The sequence below is a fragment of the Canis lupus genome, chromosome 25, assembly GCF_048164855.1.
Source record: "Canis lupus baileyi chromosome 25, mCanLup2.hap1, whole genome shotgun sequence".
Classification (NCBI taxonomy): domain Eukaryota; kingdom Metazoa; phylum Chordata; class Mammalia; order Carnivora; family Canidae; genus Canis; species Canis lupus.
The window spans coordinates 33,727,050-33,746,872 of NC_132862.1; the positions used below are offsets into that span (position 1 = coordinate 33,727,050).

Consider the following 19,823-nt stretch of genomic DNA (forward strand, 5'->3'; position numbering starts at 1 on the left):
GGCAGATGCTTAACCAACTGAGCCACCCGGGTGCTCCTGCTAACCGCCCTGTAACTCTTGGGTGCCAACCCTGCACCATCTGATGCTCAGTTCCTGTTTCCCTCTCATCCTTTGCTGCAGATACAGATGGCCTTCTTTCCATTCCTCAGACACTCCACACTTGTTGGCATCTTCCCCTGCCTGCCTGGATTGCTCTTCCTCCCCCTCCGCATGGTCGTGGCTGGCTCTTTCCCAACCCCTGGGTCTCTGCCCTCCTAACCCACCCTACCAGAGGCACCCCACTCCATTATTCCCTATTACAACATCTTTTATAGTACTTTCCACAATCAGTAAATATGTATATATTTTTATTGACTATTTTACTTCCTGCTCTCCCACCAAACTGTAAGCTCATCGAGGCAAGAAACATATCTGTCTTCTTCACAGCATTTGACACAAGAAATACTTACGGATGCTCCATAACAATGTGTTGGATAGGGGAATAAACGGATTATATTAAGTGTAATGCAATATAAAGCTTAAATGCAATAAATAAAATTACCCTCAGAATAACATCTATACTCTTTACAATACAAAGCCCTGGGCCCCTCCTGCTCTCTCACCAGTTTTTGCCTTGCTCCCCACTCACTTACTTGCCATTCCTGGCCTTGGCCACTGCACACACAGACTGTGTCCTCCAACTGGAGCACTCTGACCCTTTGTTTCACATAGATTGGCTTAGACATCGCTTCCTCTGAAAGGTCTTCTCTGATCCTCCCCTTTGTGTGCCTACAGATTACTTACTGAATACCTAACATTTCCATTATCTGCTCACTCTCCATCCACCCCATCTGTAAGCAACCTGAATACAGACAATGGGTCCTAGATCTCATTAGCTGTGACATCTCAGGCACATATATAGTGGCTGGCATGAAATAGACGCTCAAAAAAAAGTCATTAGAAGGACTAATGAGCAAATGAATGAATTAATGCTGTAATACATTTCTAGAAAGAGGCCCTAGAAGTAAATAAATGGACTACTTTATTCTAAATAAGGTACCTTATCCTAAAACCTAAAATTTGAATTTAATATAATAGTTCACATGTTGGTAATTAAGGTATGAAAGTTCTTTAAAAAGTAATAGTATTACTAGGTTGAACCGTCTTAAACTTCTGTGTGCTTTGTACCATCCATTTGCTTTCAAAACTTTTAACCCAGACCACATCAAATTATCAGAAAAATCACTGATGTTTTTTCTCTGGGTAAATATACTCACAGGAAAGAGAAAACATTTATTTAAGCTGAGAAATATCAAGAAATTTGTCCCAGATCAAAGAGATAATTCATAACTGATACCCAAACCCAAGCCAGATTCCAGTCCAGAGCCCATTTGATGAAACTAGTACACACTGTTGACCTTTGTCCTTTGCCTTTTTAATCCAAAGTTGAAAACCCTACAAATTCACCCAAATAGGTTGTTGTGACTGGTAATATGTTACTTTCTAATCAGCGCTAGAAATTTTTCTTAATCTCAACCTAAATAATAAACATAATGTCTTTTAATCATTTTTCAGTGTCAGAATTAAATGCAATTATTTATTCTCTTTTCTCTTCACCAAGGCAATTCAATTATTGATTCAGAGTTATTGGTTCAGATTCAGTGAAAAGCAAATGTATAATTTATTCAAATGTTCTTTCAAGCTTCAGAATTTCCTCTAAAAAGGAATGATTAGGACTTTGAGAGGGAAATGAAGTATAACAATATCTCTCATTTTATCTCAAACTAATTTTGTAATGTTCCCTTCTATATGTTGCAATGACGTTGGGAATGTCCAGAAAGTAAAATTATTACATTTATAAGGAAATTTAAAGACTTTGGAATGAACATCTTTTTATTGGAATGCTGGTGCTTCTGATCCTCTAGGGACATGTGCCTTTGGCTTTTCTGGGTTGATAGCTCCCCCTCCCCCACCTACCCACCCAAGTAAAACATGTCAGTTTTTATTTGGAGCACTGAATGAAGAAGTTTCAGTGCACTTCAAATCTTAAGAATAGGAACAATTTTAGAGGGTAGATGGGAAATTGGCATGTGTTTGAGAATATGACAAGAACAACCTTGAAAAGTATTATCTGTATTTCTACTACAGAAAAAAAGCTGACCTGTCACCAGGACATTTTATCACTGGGTCATACAGAGCCTTCTATTAAAAGCCAACAGTTTATTAAAGTTACATTTAAAGTTACGGGCATTCATGTTGTCCACAAATTTTCCGGAGATATCCATTATTTCTAGTATTAGCTAAGCCAATATTTGCTATCTTGTTAAATACCATGCACACTTCCAGGTGCTAATTTTTGGTCATTTGACCATTCAGTGGGTAAGGAGGTAGGTATTCACCTCTAAAAATGAAAAACAAGAGAATAACACATTGGTAAACCAGTCAAAAAAAAAAATCAACCCAACTTTACTAGTGTAGATCTCTCTAAATGTGTTAATGCATACTTGATTCTGCAAATCCACTCAGTAGTAATTGCCAATGTCACCTTTGCCTTCGCCCAGGATTGACTTGGCTGTTTAGAACTCTGTAGAAAGAAACATTAACTTGTAGAAAACTCATAGCAATGCAAATAATTCTTGCATACAGACATGTACATAAATTCCATTCAGTGAAATTTCAAGTGAACACCTTGAACAAGAGGATCCATTTCCCAGATGGCTTTTCCATTCTCATGTCCGGTGCTTTGGCGTGGATGGCCGGAAGACTGGACTCAGCTGGTGCTGTTGACCAGCAAACCTACATGTGGGCTCTTAGGTGGTTTGGGATTCTCAGACCTTCACAGCCGTGTCTCAGGAGAAATCATCTGGAGACCAAGTATTCCAAAGGACCAAAGCAGAAGCTGCAAGTCTCATTTTGACCTCACCGCAGAATTTATACATCATCACTCCCACCATATTTTATTGGTTACAAGAAAATCAGCTGAGATTCAAGTGGAAAGGAATTCAATCCCATTTCTTGATGGGAGGAATACATAACCACCATCTTTTAAAACTGCCATGCCTTTTGGAATCCTTGAATGTGTTTGACATGTTAAAATATAGTTTTCTTCCAGGGCACCTGGATGGCTCAGTGGCTGAGCTTCTGCCTTCAGTTCAGGTCGTGATCCTGGGATCCAGGGGTCGAGCCCTATATCAGGCTCCCCACAGGGAGCCTGCTTCTCCCCCTGGCTGTGCCTCTGCCCCACTCTCTATGTCTCTCATGAATAAATAAATAAAATCTTTAAAAGATTATATATATATATATATATAACCAACCAACCAATATATATATATATGGTTTTCTTCCAAAATAGTAGTTAAGAATGCCCCAAATCAGCCAAATATGCACTTTTACTATCCAGTATCATGTCCAAAAATATTTGGCAAATAAGGTATTTTCCCAATTCAAGAAATCTAAATCTTATTTCTGAGTTTATGTATCATACTTTGCTAAATATTTTATCTTATGGCAACCAGGAATTGTACTACCTATAGTAAGTAGATATGGTCAGCACCAATATCTGAACAATATATTTCTACAAGTTTTGCTAACTGGCATCTCATTTGATTTCAATAAATCCATGAGGCTCAAGAAAAATTTCTTTAGGTGCCAAAGATTCGTGATGAATAAACCATGATTGTTAATCAGTTTTTAATAACTCTGACATAGTTTCTAGTCATATTTGTTGTCCAACTCTATAATTCTTTTACAATTTTTCCAGTCTAAATGATATTGAATCAATATATTTTTCCAACTCAAAGATTATACTTAATCCAGTTGTAAGTAAAATTAAACAGCACAAAAAATCCTCCACAAAAATTTTCCTGTCATTCATACCTGATCTAACTAAAAGTGTTGACAACTTACATCAGTGCTTTGATCAAGTTGAATCACAAAATTTATATGAGACTATAATTATGTTCTGCAATAATACAGATTTGATGAGACATTATGGTATACAGAACTTCCTTGATTTATAATGGGGTTATATCCAGATAAACCCATCACAAGTTGAACATATAGTAAGTTGAAAATGCATTTAATACACCTAACCTGAAGCATCTGGGTGGCTCAGTCAGTTAAGCGTCTGCATTTGGCTCAGCTCATGATCCCAGGGTCCTGAGATCGCCCAGCGTGTCACACTCCCTGCTCAGCGGGGAGTTTACTTGTCCCTTTCCCTCTACCCCTTTCCCATGATCATGCTTTCTTTCTCTCAAATAAATAAATAAAATCTTAAAAAAAAAAAAAAACCTAACCTACCAAGCTTCATAGCTTAGCCTAGTCTACCTTTTTTTTTTTTTTTGTAAGATTTTATTTATTTATTCATGAGAGAGGCAGAGACACAGGCAGAGGGAGAAGCAGGCTCCATGCAGGGAGCCTAATGTGGTACTTGATTCCAGGTCTCCAGGATCATGCCCTGGGCTGAAAGTGGCCCTAAGCCGCTGAGCTACCGGGGCTGCCAAGCCTAGTCTACCTTGAATGTGCTTAGAACTTTAGCATAAAGTTGGGCAAAATCATCCAATACAAAGCCTATTTTATAATAAGGTGTTGAATATCTCAGGTGGTTTATTGAATACTATACTGAAAATGAAAACCGAATGGTTGTATGGGTACAGGCTGGTTTTAAGTGCATGCATGGGTTGTTTACCCTAATGATCGCATGGCTGATGAGGGGCTATGGCTGTCACTGTCCAGCATCACAAGAGAGCAGCCTGGCTGGATGTGGGTAAATCAATTCCCCTTTCCAAGAGCCCACCACCTCAACCCATGGGGACAAGTGACCCCGGGTAGAGTGTGGCCACAGTCACAGGTCAGGAGTAGAAATGGAGAAGCCAAATGACCCAGAGCACCAACGAGTGATAGAGAGTAGGTGACAGAGAACCTGTCTTAGGGAAGCAGTGAGGAAATGGGAGACAGGATCATACCTGAGCCCAGGCTCCCAACCCCCAGTGCATGCTTCTTGTCCCATCTGACTTCATGTTCAAAACACAATTTCATGAAGATAAAATTAGGAATTTCAAGATAGAGACCACAGAGCATGAAATTTCCAGCATGGGATCCTTTTGAATGGAGGTCTCTGAACAACTACATTGGTTACACATCCATGAAGCCAGCCCTGTAGTTGCTAGGGAGCAAAATGAGCAAAGAACCCATTCCTGGTTAGCAACCCCCCTCTTACACAGCCAGTCCTCACACAGCCAGTCATGATAGTTACAGGGTTTCTTGAAGGACACAGAATATCTGACACTCTCTCATAGTCTATGCTTTTTCTTTCTTTTATGGTCATGACCCACATGTCATGTCTCAGTGCTTGTCTCTTTCAAGGCTTGTCCTCCTGAGATGGGAAGGGTCAGGAAGGCAACCTGGGATAGTGCCAAGAATATTCCAACAGCCAGACAACCCTGGCTGTCCCGTCTAACATTCTCTACCTTCGGTACATCTCTTCATCTCTCTGGGCCTCTGCCTCCTTATTATGAAATTCATCATGTTATAATATCGGCCTTCTTATTATTAATTATTAATGGAAGGGTTAGACTAGGTAACCTCTAACATTCCCTCCAGTTCTGTTTCTGGAAGAAGGGGACAACACAAATTGGTGTTTGGCAAAAGGCGTTTGGCCTTTTGACTGTTCTGTCTTCATTTTTATTGGACTTGTTATAATCAATATACTTGGATTCATCAAAGCCATATCTGGGCTGTTTGGTGTGATGCTGTTGCCACATAAAAGCCAAAAGAAAGGAGACATGAGTAATGTGGATGTGTGTAGGCAAAGGAGGCCTTCATTTCCTTAAGGCCTAGCAGCAGATGGGTTAATTCCATGACCCTAGATTTTAGAATAGCAATAATTAGTACCTGAGACAAGCTCTTTTATCTAAGGTCCTCAAAGGGCTTTGTGGTCATTAACCCATTAATTCATCTGCCTCAAGCCATCAAGGTCACAAAGAATCTCCTTAGAAGACAAGTATGCCAGAAATGGAAATATCACCACAGTGAGGAGTGGCCATGAGTGGTAACTAACTGGAAGGGAGGAGGTGGGGAAGGGGTCACCAGAACAGTTCTCTGGAGGAATTAAATGGAAAATCCTCTACTGTTCTACAGACAGCAATTTAACCACTCATTAGGCTCTTTGAGCAAATTCTCACGGATGTCACATTTCATCACCTAGAAAAACTCTTCACCCTTAATGTAAACTTTAGATTAGCTTTTACAGTTTCCAACAAACCACAATTATGCCTAAAGCAAGTAAAGGAGAGGACTCTCCTCCCTAAAATATTCTTCTCTCAAAGAGGAAAGAAATGGCTCTTTAAAGTTGAGGAGTCTCTAAAGATAGAACACCACTTCAGAATGAATTCGTCTGGGGTTTGTTAAGGTCCTGACTTATTTGCAGGTGGTTCCCATTAAAAAGCATCTGTTGGAAAACCACACTGCTAAAACATACCTTCACAAGACCTGGAATTCTATCATTAGACTCCTTCCTTCAGCTGAGCAGCCCACCCATCACCTGGAAGTTTGTCCCCTCAGGGCCAGGTGCTATGAGGGAATAAAATGTGGAACCTGCCCCCTCAAACAGCTGTAAATCTCATCAAGGAGGTGAGGCTAATACAAATAAAATAAATTAATAAATTTATTGCTTGTTACTATTTTTAATTCATTTACTGTTTTCTTTACTAAAAATTGATGCAAAAAATGGGCAGAAAATATAGCTTCCAGAGTTGTGAACAGCACAGACCCAAGATGCTGTGGCGTTGGTGGTAGGAAGTAATCGGTGAGGGCTCCAGAGATCAGGGAAGGCAGGAAAGCTCAGAGTAGGTAAGAGCTAAATCTTAGAGGTAGGGAAAGTATTAGGTCAGAAAACAGGATCAGTGGGAATAAGCAAATGGCAATTCAGACCATGGACAACATCTAAGAGAAGGCAAGCAGACAGGAGCTGTTTCTTTATGATGCAGTGGGAAAGCCAACCTGGATAAACCATAGAGCCAGGAGGCCTGAAAGAAATACATTGGATGAGAAAGATAGGGTCAGATCACACAGGTGACTTGAAACCCGACAACAGGTACTGATTTGGGGTCTCTGTAAGTCCTCTGTCAAAATGCAAATATCCAGGGAAAGAACCAAGGAGTAAATTGGGGAAGTAGGGGTGCAGTCAGTATAGGCTGAACACTACTCTGAGCTTCATTACACGCTGTCACAGGAGGAAAGGAATTTTTTTTAATTTATTTTTTATTGGTGTTCAATTTACCAACATACAGAATAACCCCCAGTGCCCATCACCCATTCACTCCCACCCCCCGCCCTCCTCCCCTTCTACCACCCCTAGTTCATTTCCCAGAGTTAGCAGTCTTTACGTTCTGTCTCCTTTTCTGATATTTCCCACACATTTCTTCTCCCTTCCCTTATATTCCCTTTCACTATTATTTATATTCCCCAAATGAATGAGAACATATAATGTTTGTACTTCTCCGATTGACTTACTTCACTCAGCGGTATCAGCTGGTAAATTCAACTGTGAGTTCTATCTTGGCCCCTGGGATGGGGACCCCAATGGAATAAAACCCAGAGCAAGTGCATTCTGATGGGGATGAAGTGAGGAAGGATAAAGGGAAATTACACCAAAATCTTTGGCATAACCAGAAGCTGGTCCATGTAGATGCCCACACCTGATGGACAGCCAAAGCCCGAGGAAAGACTTCTAATAGAGAGGAAGAGAGAGTAGTAGAGAAGACAAATGTCCCCTCTTACACAATTTTTCCAACCACCAGTCCTTTAAATGCACAGGAGCCTTCTTTATGGCCCAGTAAAACTCATCCCTTTGTTGAACAGATGCTCTTTTGGCTCTCACAATCAAAATCAAGCTGTGGGGAAGACTCCAGAGATGGCTCTCTAGGGAGTAGGTCAGAAGAAGAATGAAGTGTCCTCACATAACAGCCAATGTGAGGGCTTCTTGAGGCTTCCTAAACACAGTGGAGCATACGGAGAGGAAGCAGTCTTTCCTAAAGTCACCTTCAGGAACCCCCAAGGCCAAGGTGCCTCTGGTTAGCATTAGACTAAAAAATAATTATTCTCACCAAAGAAATCTCTGTAGAAAAGTTGCTGTGAAACTGGAATAGGTGTGTCTTTCTGACCTTCCGGTTCTTTTTATAGGCACTGCAGGAACTGAGTGAGGGCCTCCACTCCTTCCGCCCATTTGGGGAGAGATTAAAGAAGCTGAGATTGTCTCCTTCTTACTCATTGGCAGTTACAACCTCGCAGGCACTACAGCCTCAACTTCCAGTGTGGACACAGAGAAGGTAAGTCGGAATTCAGGGCCCATGCCCTTAGCTGTAAACCCGAATTGCTCCAGCCAGCTGGTCTGGGAATAAATGAAGAGGAATCCAGGTAGGAGTATTCAATTGCAAAGTACTTTATTCCTAATGAATATGTGGGATTTTTTCCTAGGCAACCTCAGTAAAGACATAGATTTTGGGGCTCGACTGTTGAAAAAGTTATCTGAAGGCAGGGACCATTTTGTATAATTCTTTGATGACCAAATAGTAGATATTTAGCAAGAACGTGTTGTGTTAGGTTGACTTAAATCAAAAGAAGGAACAGTCATTAGAACTATGAGGAAAAATTACCTGCCTATCTCCTTCAGGCAGTGCAGTAGTGTTTTCAATGATCCAAAGATCCATTAATGTTGACAACCTTTGTTCTGGAGCCTGATATAGGTGGAATCTTGTCAACCACGCAAACGTGGTCACACACCCCATTTTATGAAAAAGGTTTTGTCTTAGTTTTCGAAAAGCCTTGATGCAAACTGTGACATGAAGATGGATGAAGTATCTGGAAGCTCCAAGTGAAGAGTTTTCTGCTTTTCCCAGCAAGATGCAGCTAAGAGAGTTTTAAGGGTTTGATAGTTCGGGGCAATTTCATAGTTGGGAGTGAAAGACATTATAGTGGCCAAATAGGACTACCTAACAGGCATTCTTGTGTGTAGATATAGTCAGGAGTTTGTCTCATCTTTCTCCTGCAGGGAAACAGAAATCCATTCTCGTGAGGTCCACCTACAAGTCACCATGTATGAGGACTGCATCAAGTCCACTGAGGACTATTATTTTGTCTGTGACAACGAGGGAGCATGGAGCATTGTTCTCGAGTCCCTGGCGATAATCGGCATAGTGGTTACAATCATACTACTCTTGGCATATCTCTTCCTCCTGCGAAGAGTTCAAGACTGCAGCCTGTGGAATACCCTCCCCACTCAGTTCCTCTTCCTCTTGGGTGTGCTGGGACTCTTTAGCCTTGCATTTGCCTTCATCGCTCAATTCAATCAGCAAACTGCCCCCGTACGCTACTTCCTCTTTGGGGTTCTCTTTGCTCTCTGTTTCTCATGCCTCTTGGCTCATGCCTCCAACCTGGTGAAGCTGGTCCGGGGTAGAGTCTCCTTCTCTTGGACGACAATTCTGTGCATTGCTATTGGTGTCAGCTTGTTGCAGGTAATCATTGCCATTGAGTACGTGACTCTCATGATGACCAGAGGTATGATGTTTATGCATATGACACCCTGTCAGCTCAATGTGGACTTTGTTGTACTCCTGGTCTATGTCCTCTTCCTGATGGCCCTCACATTCTTCATCTCCAAAGCCACTTTCTGTGGCCCTTGTGAGAACTGGAAACAACATGGAAGGCTCATCTTTGTCACTGTGCTCATCTCCATCATCATCTGGGTAGTGTGGATCTCCATGCTCCTGAGAGGCAACCCACAGCTCCAGCGGCAGCCCCAGTGGGATGACCCTGTCATCTGTATTGCCCTGGTCACCAACGCATGGGTCTTCCTGCTGCTGTACATCATACCCGAGCTCTGCATTCTCTACAGATCCAGCAGGCAAAACTGCCCCTTACCAGGCAATGCCTGCCCAGCCCCAGCCTACCAATGCAGCTTCAGAGTGGAGAACCAAGAACTCTCACGAGGTACTTTCCCAGGGGATTTAGGGAGCAGGGAGGCTCTCCTATGGGAGAAACAGGAGAGAAATCGAGAAACAGGATGAACCAAGAGGGAACAATAAAGAAATGGTCACAATTTTGATGGGTGACTTAAGAGTTCCAGGATGGAGATAAAGACAGCCAGAATCAATGTTAAACTTTTATGAAAAATCAGTTCTTCCAAAATACAGAGATTTATGGGGAAGAGACCAAGACAGAAATGAATCAAAGGGCCTAAATAAAGAGGGTGTGGCTCTGAGTGCTCACGCTGGGTAAAGAAAGGCACTCACTATAAAGTGAGTTAACCAGCCCCAAATTAGGCTTGGACCACGCAATTGCATGACATATGATGCTAAGTCCAGATGTTTGGGCTATCAAGTGCAAAAGTCAATCTTGGCAACAGCAATTGACATTTTTTTTAAATTTTAAGTCTTGAAGTTAATTTGCCCAAACATCATAATAAACTGATTCATAGGACTCATCACCTCATTAACGTCACAAAGCCCCATAACTTCTGGATTTCTACTTTTCAAACCATTTATTCCTTGAAAGCCTTCAAGGTTTACAAAAGGTGAAGAGCCACTGAATCACAATTCTAATAAAGGCTCAGATGTGTAATCATTAATAGAAATAAAGCAACTTGCTTAGGTAACATTTTCATAAAAATTTCTGGTCAGATTTTTATCATGATGTAAGACCAAGCCATCTGACTATACTTTGTTAATGAATAAAATATATTAACCATGACAACAAAAATGCTTGGACCCTAACAACCTGTGAAAAATAGTGACTAATTCTGGTTATCTAGAAATATGTCAAAACTCATTCATTCCTTTCTAAAACATCTGGCCTATTGTTCATAACCCGATATCAAAATTTTACATCAATTTTTGTGTCTTAATAGGCATCCGATTCCTCACAATTTATTTATAATGTGTAAAAATTATGTTATCTTATATATTGTATAGCACACATAATGTTCACCAGGCTCAAAAAAATTAATAGAAGCCTTCCCTTTAAGCATATACACTTTTTTTGAGCTGTAATCTCTGGCTAATTACACATTCAAATTAAATGCTGCTCAGATAGATGCACCCATTAATTCTTTTCAGTGCAGTTGACAGAGTCGGAAATTGAGGCTATACATCCTTCCTAGAACAGTTTCTCTTTTCCTGTTGCTGGTGCATCATCAGATCACTAAGGTTTGTGGCAGAATTGCAGAGTCAATCCCTGAAACTACTTTTCATGGTTCTCACCAGAAGTTAGGGTAAAACTTCTTGTGTTCGTGTTATGGTTGTCGTATGTTTCCAGGACACAAAAGTCAGAGGAAAAAAGAGAGAGGAATTTTTAGAGTTTTATGATACTTCAAACATACTGGGATTTGTAATGATTGATATTCTATATCCGAAGACACAAGTGTTCCAAGTGTTTTCAAGAGTGTCTTGGTGGAAGAGTTAAGGTTTGCAAAAGCACATTTCCTGGTCCTATCCTTGTTACTTGAGTATGGTTAGAAAATCCATTTCTGAGCAGGAAATAGCCTTCCAGTGACAGTCATTGTCGATGTAGTTTGGTGTTTTTTAAAAAAAATAAAAAATAAATCAGTAATGTAGTAAAAAAGATACAGATTGCTCTTCAAATTGGGCAGAATAACCAGAAACTTAAACTTGGCCAACAGAATCAGAATTTAGGTCACCTGGGAAAGATACAAATATCAAAAATAAGAAGAACGATGAAAACTCAGTACAAAATACAGGATGACACCAAGCTCAGGAAAAAAATACAATGCAAGATAGATAAGAGCCAGACAAGTAGAGTGTGATAACAGGAACCTGAAAAACCCCGTGTACCATAGGTCACAAACTGGAGGGAGGAAAGCGGCTTACCACTGTCTTTGTTTTCATTGGCTCTGAAAACAGTCCTAGTGCCATGTAAGCAGACATGTGGTCAGCAAGATCCATCAGGCTCTTGTGCTTGGCATTGGTCAGTCTCCAACGAGAATACCCATTCCAGTTCTGGGATCCACCAATGAGAAGTGTGAGCAATTTGGGGAGTCTAAGGGAGAACCACAAAGATAATTAAGGGTTATAGCATCAGACCAATATGGAAACGTTAAGACAATGAGACAAGTGGTAGTTCTTAATATACCTTCCTCGTAGACTGTTCAAGTTCTTTCTCTAAACTCTATACCAAAATGTGACATTTTGAGTCCATGAGACATCCATTTGTCATGTGACTGTTCTGATTACTACTAATTCTAGTAGTAAAACTGCTGTTTTATCACCCTCAAGAGCAACAGGTTACAGAGAGAGAAGTCGCATTCTGATTACTACTGTTCTGATTACTACTGCTTGTAGCTGTGACTCCAGTCACATAATTATTTAATTTACCACAAGGTTGTGGGGCCAGTATTATCCATCTGAAAGAAGAATAAAACAAGAAAAGATCAGCAGGGAATTTCACCAGTATGGAAACCTCTCTCCAAGAGGCTGTGGCCCTGTTGCTTTATATCTCCAAATACAGACAACATGTAGAAATGAACTCAACCCAAAGCATGAAGGATTTAGATTAAATGTGAAAATAAGAGTCGGTAAACACAGAAATAGATCAGCAAAGGGGATTAAGGACTCTACTTCCCTGCGAGTCTTTCAAAAGAGGATTAGGCTTTATCTTCCTGAAGTGGCTTATGGACTTAATTCCAAGATATAAAAACATCCGGGTGGAGAATGAAAATGCATTCAAGCATGTTACTACAGGACACCAAACAAATAGGAGTAAATATACTTGGCCCTGTATTATAAATGTGTTCCTAGAGAGCTGTATATTGATTGCACTTTTAAAAACTCAGTTGCCCTTGTAACTGAGAATTTTAAATGTGATCTAATTCATGGAGATCCAAAATATAAAGTATCAGCTATGAATCTTTTTTTTTTTTAAATCAAGGGAAAGCTTCTGTTTGGATTATTGCTTACTTTATCTGTTTTACTTAGTGTATTGTTATATCAAGTTTGCTAAAATCAAGACCCATGTATATTTTAAAGTATCACACTGCTGTGGGCATTTATTTCTGTCCGTTGTCTGAAGGTGTACAGACAAAGCCAGTCTGAGTCTTTTTGAAGATATTAAGATAAAAATAATGAGTCTGTGCAGTGTAAAAAGAAGTCAATAACTATAAAATGACATGAACCAAGAGAATGTACCTGCAAACTGAAGTCCCTTTGGATTGTTTTCCCTATAGCAAGTACCAGCTTTTGCTGGACAGTCCTTTTTGACAATTCTCAGCATTTTTTTTCTTCAAGGCATTTCCCCCCTTCCTAGAAGAAACCAATTTCAATAGTCCCAAGCAGTGTAATTTCTATTTGTTCTTTTGCAGGAACAAATTGCAAAACTGCTGTTTTATCACCCTCAAGAGCAACAGGTTACAGAGAGAGAAGTCGCATGGAGTAGGGAAGAAGACAATGAGTCTGGGCAGGATTTGTTTGGTCTGAGGGCAGAGAAGGCAAGGATTTGACATTCCTAAAGATCCAGGGAGCATGAAATAATTGGGCAGCATGAGGGTAGCAGAAAGAAGGCAGGATCTGGATGTTCTGCCTTTGAGACTCACCTCTGCTTCCTTCCAACTTTGAGACCAAACCAAGCTCCTTAACCTCTAGAAGGTCAGGCTCCTTGTCTTTAAATGATGGTTATAACATCCCCGCCCCCTCCCCATATAAATGTAAGGTCTTCCTCATTCAACTCAGATTTCACACCATGAGGGGGTTGCAGGATTAATAGAGAGAAACACGCAGCCCTTTGGTAAATCCATGAACAACAACTAATGCTGGAGATTGCTGGAGAATGAGGCTTCTCTCATTTATGATTTGGTCTGATGAGCATGTTAGATGAATGTTGGTCAACAAAATGCTAAGTGTGAAGGAGTCTCATATTGCCTCAAGGCACAAAGTTAAACCAAGAATTCAGTTCACTCTGCTTCCAGGGAAAGAAGAGCATTTCATATTTCTTAAGATTCAACCCTCTAAAAAATACCATTTGGAGAGGATGTCAGAGCATCAGTTATGACCACACCACCAGCACCACCATGGATAAAAATACACAAAGTACAGCATTATAGTGTTTTCTACATATCATGCCCTGTTCCAAGAGCCTTATACATATTGATTGGCTCAATCTTCAAGATAACCCTATGAAGTAGATTTACTATCATGATCACTGTTATCCCTCTTTTATTCCCATCAAGAAAGAAGGGCAACCAAAGGTTAAACAATGTGGCCCTAGGTCACACGGCTAGTAAGTGAGAGAACCACTATGCATAAACACTTAGGACATGGCTACATCTGTGACCATCAAACAACAAATATGTATATGCAGGCGAGGGCCTGGCCTTAAAGCAGACATGGCTCCTGTCTTCATAGAGCCTACAGTCTTGTCGAGAAGCCTGACCTTAAACCAATAACTGTGCATGTGATTATTATTATGATTATTATTCAGTGATGGGATAAAATTGTCTCTAGGGATCTTTTTTATTAGGTCTGCTTTTTTAAAGCCGAACCAAAGTTTATGGAGTATCAAGCCTGAAGGAGCTTTGATCTAGGTAAGGCCTTTTATTTTAGTGTTGAGGACAGTGAGGTATGCAAGGTCACACAGGTAACACTGCAGGGCCAAAGACCTTGACCCACTGTGAGCAGCGCCCTTCCTCTAGAAGGTGATGACCAGTGTTCAGCCTCTTCAATCACTAACCACAGATGTGGCTCTCCTGAACACACAGATGCCATCCAAAGCCAACCTTCCTCATAAGCTTTAAAAACACTCTTTCTTAAAATCATAGATTAAAAAAAAAAAAAAACAGCCTCAAGTGAGAATTCCTTTTTAAAGGGTCAAGAGCCTCTTTGCAAGCCCTTGGGTCTTCTCATGGTCCTCATGTGCTGTTTCCAGGTGAATCTCTAACACTAACCCAAGCCCTTCCCTCCTTTGGCTTTCAGCCCGAGACAGTGATGGAGCTGAGGAGGATGTAGCATTAACTTCATATGGTACCCCCATTCAGCTGCAGGTAAATGTGCTCATCTACCATCACCAAAGAGGGGCATAGCAAATACTCCTTCCTTAAGAAAGCTGTCAGGCTTCATTTCTGGTGTCTTTACTGACCTGAGAAAGGAGAGGTAGGGCAGGCTCATCTCCACAAGCATGTGGAACTTAAGCCATCCAGATATAATCCATATTGGAGGAGTGCAATAAAGGCAAGTCATGCCTTTGCCCCTGCCCAAGGCCCTCCCACACCATCAACAATGTACTCTGATACAAGTGAATGTCGCTGGAAAGAAAAAGGCAGCTCGAAAGGTTTGTGAGAGCGTGAAGAGGAACAAGCTTACTGCTTTTTGCCCTCGGGACAACAGGGAATTGTAAATATGTATGAGGTCAGATCTGTTTTTAGTATTTATCAGTTGTCTAAATGAATCCCCTGAGCCCCACCAGCTGCCTCTCTGAGTCACTGTCTAGCTCCTGCAGCCCAAGCTGCCCCAAGAACTGGGCTAGGTCTGTCACCCTCATCACCAGATGGGTATAACCAATTTTAATCCTTTCAGGCAAAAGCAGAAGCACTAGTAAGTAGAATTGGAGGTAACTTGTGTTTGTGTCATGATAGCTTGAGGGCATACAAATACAGGCAGCCAGAAATACCAAACTGGGACGTAATTCTTATATCCTTATCTCCATAACTAAAATCTGAGGGTGAAAGTCATGCTTAGGCTGTTTGTTCGATGAACCATGTGAGGCAACTCTAGCTAATCCTTCTGGTCTGTTACCTGAGACTTAGCCTTTTCCTGGAATGGCACACAGACCAAAACAGAGATGCATCATTTGCTGTAATTAACCCTCTGGAGGGCACTAACATGATGAGAAAATATTATCTTTTCTAGAATTTCTTAGATTACTTCAATTTCCAGTGATCAGCTAGTCATGAATCTTGCATAAAGATTCTTGTTACTGATTAAGAGGGAAGGTGGTATAAAAAAAATTCTGATATGCATAGCCTCAATATTTTTTTCCTTTTATTAACAAAGGATTAAGTGATGCTGAAGTGATATTTTAAACATAGCTGTGGAGAGTTATTGTGTTCGCTCAGCAAATTGACAATGGCATATCTTCTTTTCCAGACTGTTGATCCCACACAAGAGTGTTTCATCCCATTGGCCAAACCAAGCCCCCAGCAAGACACAGAAGAAGAAAGTCCACAGGAAACATGCATAGTGAAGACCCAGAAGACCATCCTAATGTAGCCCTGATGGGCTACTGGGGAGCTCAGAGTCATGCTGCCAACAAAGTATGGGCTCATCCTTCCTCCCCTGCTTCCTAGCCCTTTCCATCCATCTGGGCCCTTCATCAGAAGACTACCCTCTCAACCATAATTACAATCTTGCTGGCCACCCTACCTTGACTATGTGTCTCTTTTTTCCTTCACGCAACTGAAAGACTCCTTTCCTTAGCAATGTAAGAACAAATTGGCACCTCTTACTAATGTTGCTGAAAGACCTTGGTCTGAAAAAATTAGGGTCATGTTAATGTGACAAAATATAGAGAGCACTAGCAATGTACTACTGGATTACTCCTCTAGTCATTTTTTATAAAGGGCCCCTAAATATGATTGACCCAGAATTTATGATAAAAGTTATAGCCCTGGGATCCTCATGACTAAGCATTTTAAATAACACAGACATTTCATAGCTTGCAACTGGTAGGCTTTTTTCCAAGGTTCTAGCACCCAGCAACAGTGAGTATGGCGGCAGATGTGGCTGAGGTCAATAACCTGCTTTGACAAACCAGTAACAGCAAAGAAAGAGCCACCCTACTTGATGCTCATAAATGATTTTAGGTGCTACATATAAACAGCTGAGTCTGCCTGTCTTGATGTTTCCAATGAACTGATGCCTCTGCACTAATTACTTTGCCTTCAATCTTCCTGCAGCCCCACTTCCTTCCCAATGGATCCATCTCTTCTTATTACCCATATATTGTATATAACAGGACCAAAGTTAGATGTGTGCCACCAGAGGGCTTCTTAGGGTCTAATTCAACCCCCTCACCTTACAGATAAGAAAACAGAACCTAGAGAAATGGAAAGACTTCCCCAAAGTCACACACAGTAGTTAGTGGTAGGCCAAGTCTTCCAACTCACAAGCCACTCCTCTTCCCATTCGACAAGGCATGCCTATATTTCTGTGTTAACAAGTACAATGTGGACCCCCTGACAATCAAATGTGATAGTTCAGACCAAAGCAATTTGAAAAATAGCTAAGACTCCATATATGAAAAAAAAAACCTTTTTAATGAGCAACATACAGCATGAATTGTTCAATATCACCAAGTATTTCCTCGCACCTGCAAGGTACCAGGAGCTGTTCTTAGATTGGGCCCTAAGCAGATAAAGCAGACAGTGCTGCTTTGGTGGAGCTTATGTTTTCTCTGGGGCAGATAGCACAATGTAGAGGATTTCAGGGACACAGTTGCCTCCTTTTACAGATGAGGAAAGGGATTTGGCTAGAATAATATGATTTGTTAGATGGCAGAATTGACTAGAATCACTCCCTACACAATGTTCCAACATTTCATATATTTTCCTGCTACACTCAGGTAGCTACTCCTTTTTAAAATCTGTGCCCTGAGCAGTGTTCTCAGAAAAAACCAGTATACAGGTAAGTGACCAAAGAGTTTGACCTTCTGCCCTTATTGGTAATACAAAATTGAGGGAAAATGTTAACATTAAGACTCTGACCCGTTAGAGGGCATACTATTTAGTGAACCACATAAAGAACCCAACTTGAGAGGGAAAACAAGCCATGGAATCTTACCCATGATCTGGAAGAAAATCATCATCAGGGCAGCCTGGGTGGCTCAGCGGTTTAGTGCCGCCTTCAGCCCAGGGTGTGATCCTGGAGACCCAGGATCGAGTCCCACGTCGGGCTCCCTGCATGAAGCCTGCTTCTCCCTCTGCCTGTGTTTATGCTTCTCTGTGTGTGTGTGTGTGTGTGTGTTTCTCATGAATAAAAAAAATAAATAAAATCTTTTTTTAAAAAGTTTAAAAACAAAAAAAAGAAAGAAAATCATCATCACTGATCCTCCTAATTTTTATCCCAAAAGTGTCAACAGGGACACCTTCAACATAATCCTGTTGTGTTATGTTGTGTTGCAGACAGGAAAGGTTTCTGTTGAGTTGGCAGACACATTTTAATAAACCAATTAAAACCATAGATGGTCCAGCTTATCATCACTGCTCCTGACTGGGAGGTCTCTGGAAGTGGCCCTCTTAATTTACAATCAGCCTGTAAACTGACTGCCCATGGGTCCTGTACCCACCCTTGGTCCATTCAGCTTCACCTGGCTTGGTCATGTGGTACAGACGTGGTCACATGTTATAGGAGGGTTTATAAGGAGTTTTTGGCGGGAGAGTTGGTAAGGAGATATGGGGTGAAGTTTCCTTATTTGGTGGTGTTTTCAGGTTTCAGTCTTCTTCCAGGTCTTGTTTTTTCCAGTTGGCTAGGGCAACAGTCACAGGTTTTGTAAGCCTGCTAAGTGTCCGGTTTATTACTTGACTTGCAAGGAGAAGGGGGTGGGTAGATGTACTGAATGTTGGCCTTCCATCAGCCATTTTAGAGGTTTCCCTCAGGCTCCCCAGTCCCGTCGGCCCAACAGTTTGAAGATTCAAACTCATTTACTTTTATGTCCTGGGTTGTATAATTGGAAAGGTGCTTATTCTCTTAAGTATTTTAGATAGTCCTCTTCTGACTTTATTTATTTATCCAAAAAGAAGGGTATCAGTAAAAACCTTTATTATAAAAATATCTCCCCAGTGTTACGTGGCTGGTTAGCTCAGTTAGTGCATGATGCTAATACAATACCTATAGAGTTAATATATCCTTCATCTTATTTTTTTCCTGATCTAAAGACCATCAAAGATTTGTTTCCCTGCACATTAAATTTCATGCTCTCCCCGTAAGCTTAAAAGGTCTTCCAGTTAACATGTTTTATTTCAAGCTATAGTCTGGTCAGGCTAAAATTTTCTTACTCTACCATTATTAAGAGAGAATCTCTTCTTTTAAACAAATGATCTCTTTTCCTAGGATTATATCTACTTCAGATTGGCCAGATTCATGCCTTGTTATCCTTTTTTTTCCTCATTCCACAATCAGTTCCAAATCTACCTTTCCCAGAAACTTAGCTCTAATGACATAAGGACCCACGGTGGTCACACATCAAGCCCTTAAGTTATAGCAGAACGAGGTTCTCTTTTTTTCTTTCAAGCTCAGTTGGTTAAAGAAGATACTTCTATAGTCTCTTCCTCAGATTAAGCCTAATCATCTATTTTAAAAGCCCACAATTAATGAGCAATAAACTAGAAAATCTATTTCTCCTTCCTTTGGTACTTTAAAAGCCTCTGTACTTTCACTGAAGAAAGTGCTTCTCAATTAACATTCAATGGGAACAATCACAAAGACCTTTACTTCTGAGAAGACATGGTTGACATCTCTGTAAAGGCTTCTACGTGGAGTACTTGGAAACGTCTTCATAGCTCAGGTCAGTTCTAAGCTGTTGGTCTCCTGTGAGAGATCATATTTGCTGCTCCACAGATAGATGAGTTAGAATTAAGTTTACATTTTAACATGAATCAGAATTTATTTATTCAAAGGACTTCAAAGTGGAAGACTCGGGAAGCACAAGGATGCATCCTTTGCTGACAATATTAGAATGCCTTACCTGGAAAGTCTCGAGGAAATCAGTGGGATTGGATTATGGTGATGTTTGAACTGTCAGATCTGAGAGGTGAGGTGAATGATGAATTTCCAATATTGATGTCATGC

General features: G+C 40.7%; 1 protein-coding gene across 3 annotated transcripts; it reads left to right on the forward strand.

The window, feature by feature from the left end:
- Positions 1 to 8,083: 8,083 nt before the first annotated feature.
- GPRC5D (G protein-coupled receptor class C group 5 member D) lies at positions 8,084 to 16,562 on the forward strand. 3 transcript variants are annotated; one of them, XM_072798963.1, is made up of 4 exons: positions 8,084 to 8,306; positions 9,029 to 9,966; positions 14,955 to 15,022; positions 16,125 to 16,562. In XM_072798963.1, the coding sequence occupies exons 2-4, from the start codon at positions 9,072 to 9,074 to the stop codon at positions 16,245 to 16,247; spliced, it is 1,086 nt and encodes a 361-aa protein (XP_072655064.1). In that variant the 5' UTR covers positions 8,084 to 8,306; positions 9,029 to 9,071; the 3' UTR covers positions 16,248 to 16,562. The 3 variants fall into 3 exon arrangements, with proteins under 3 accessions (XP_072655064.1, XP_072655066.1, XP_072655065.1); XM_072798965.1 differs by lacking the exon at positions 14,955 to 15,022 and having other exon boundaries at positions 8,098 to 8,306; positions 16,125 to 16,259; XM_072798964.1 differs by lacking the exon at positions 8,084 to 8,306 and having other exon boundaries at positions 8,725 to 9,966.
- The last annotated feature ends 3,261 nt before the right edge of the window (positions 16,563 to 19,823 follow it).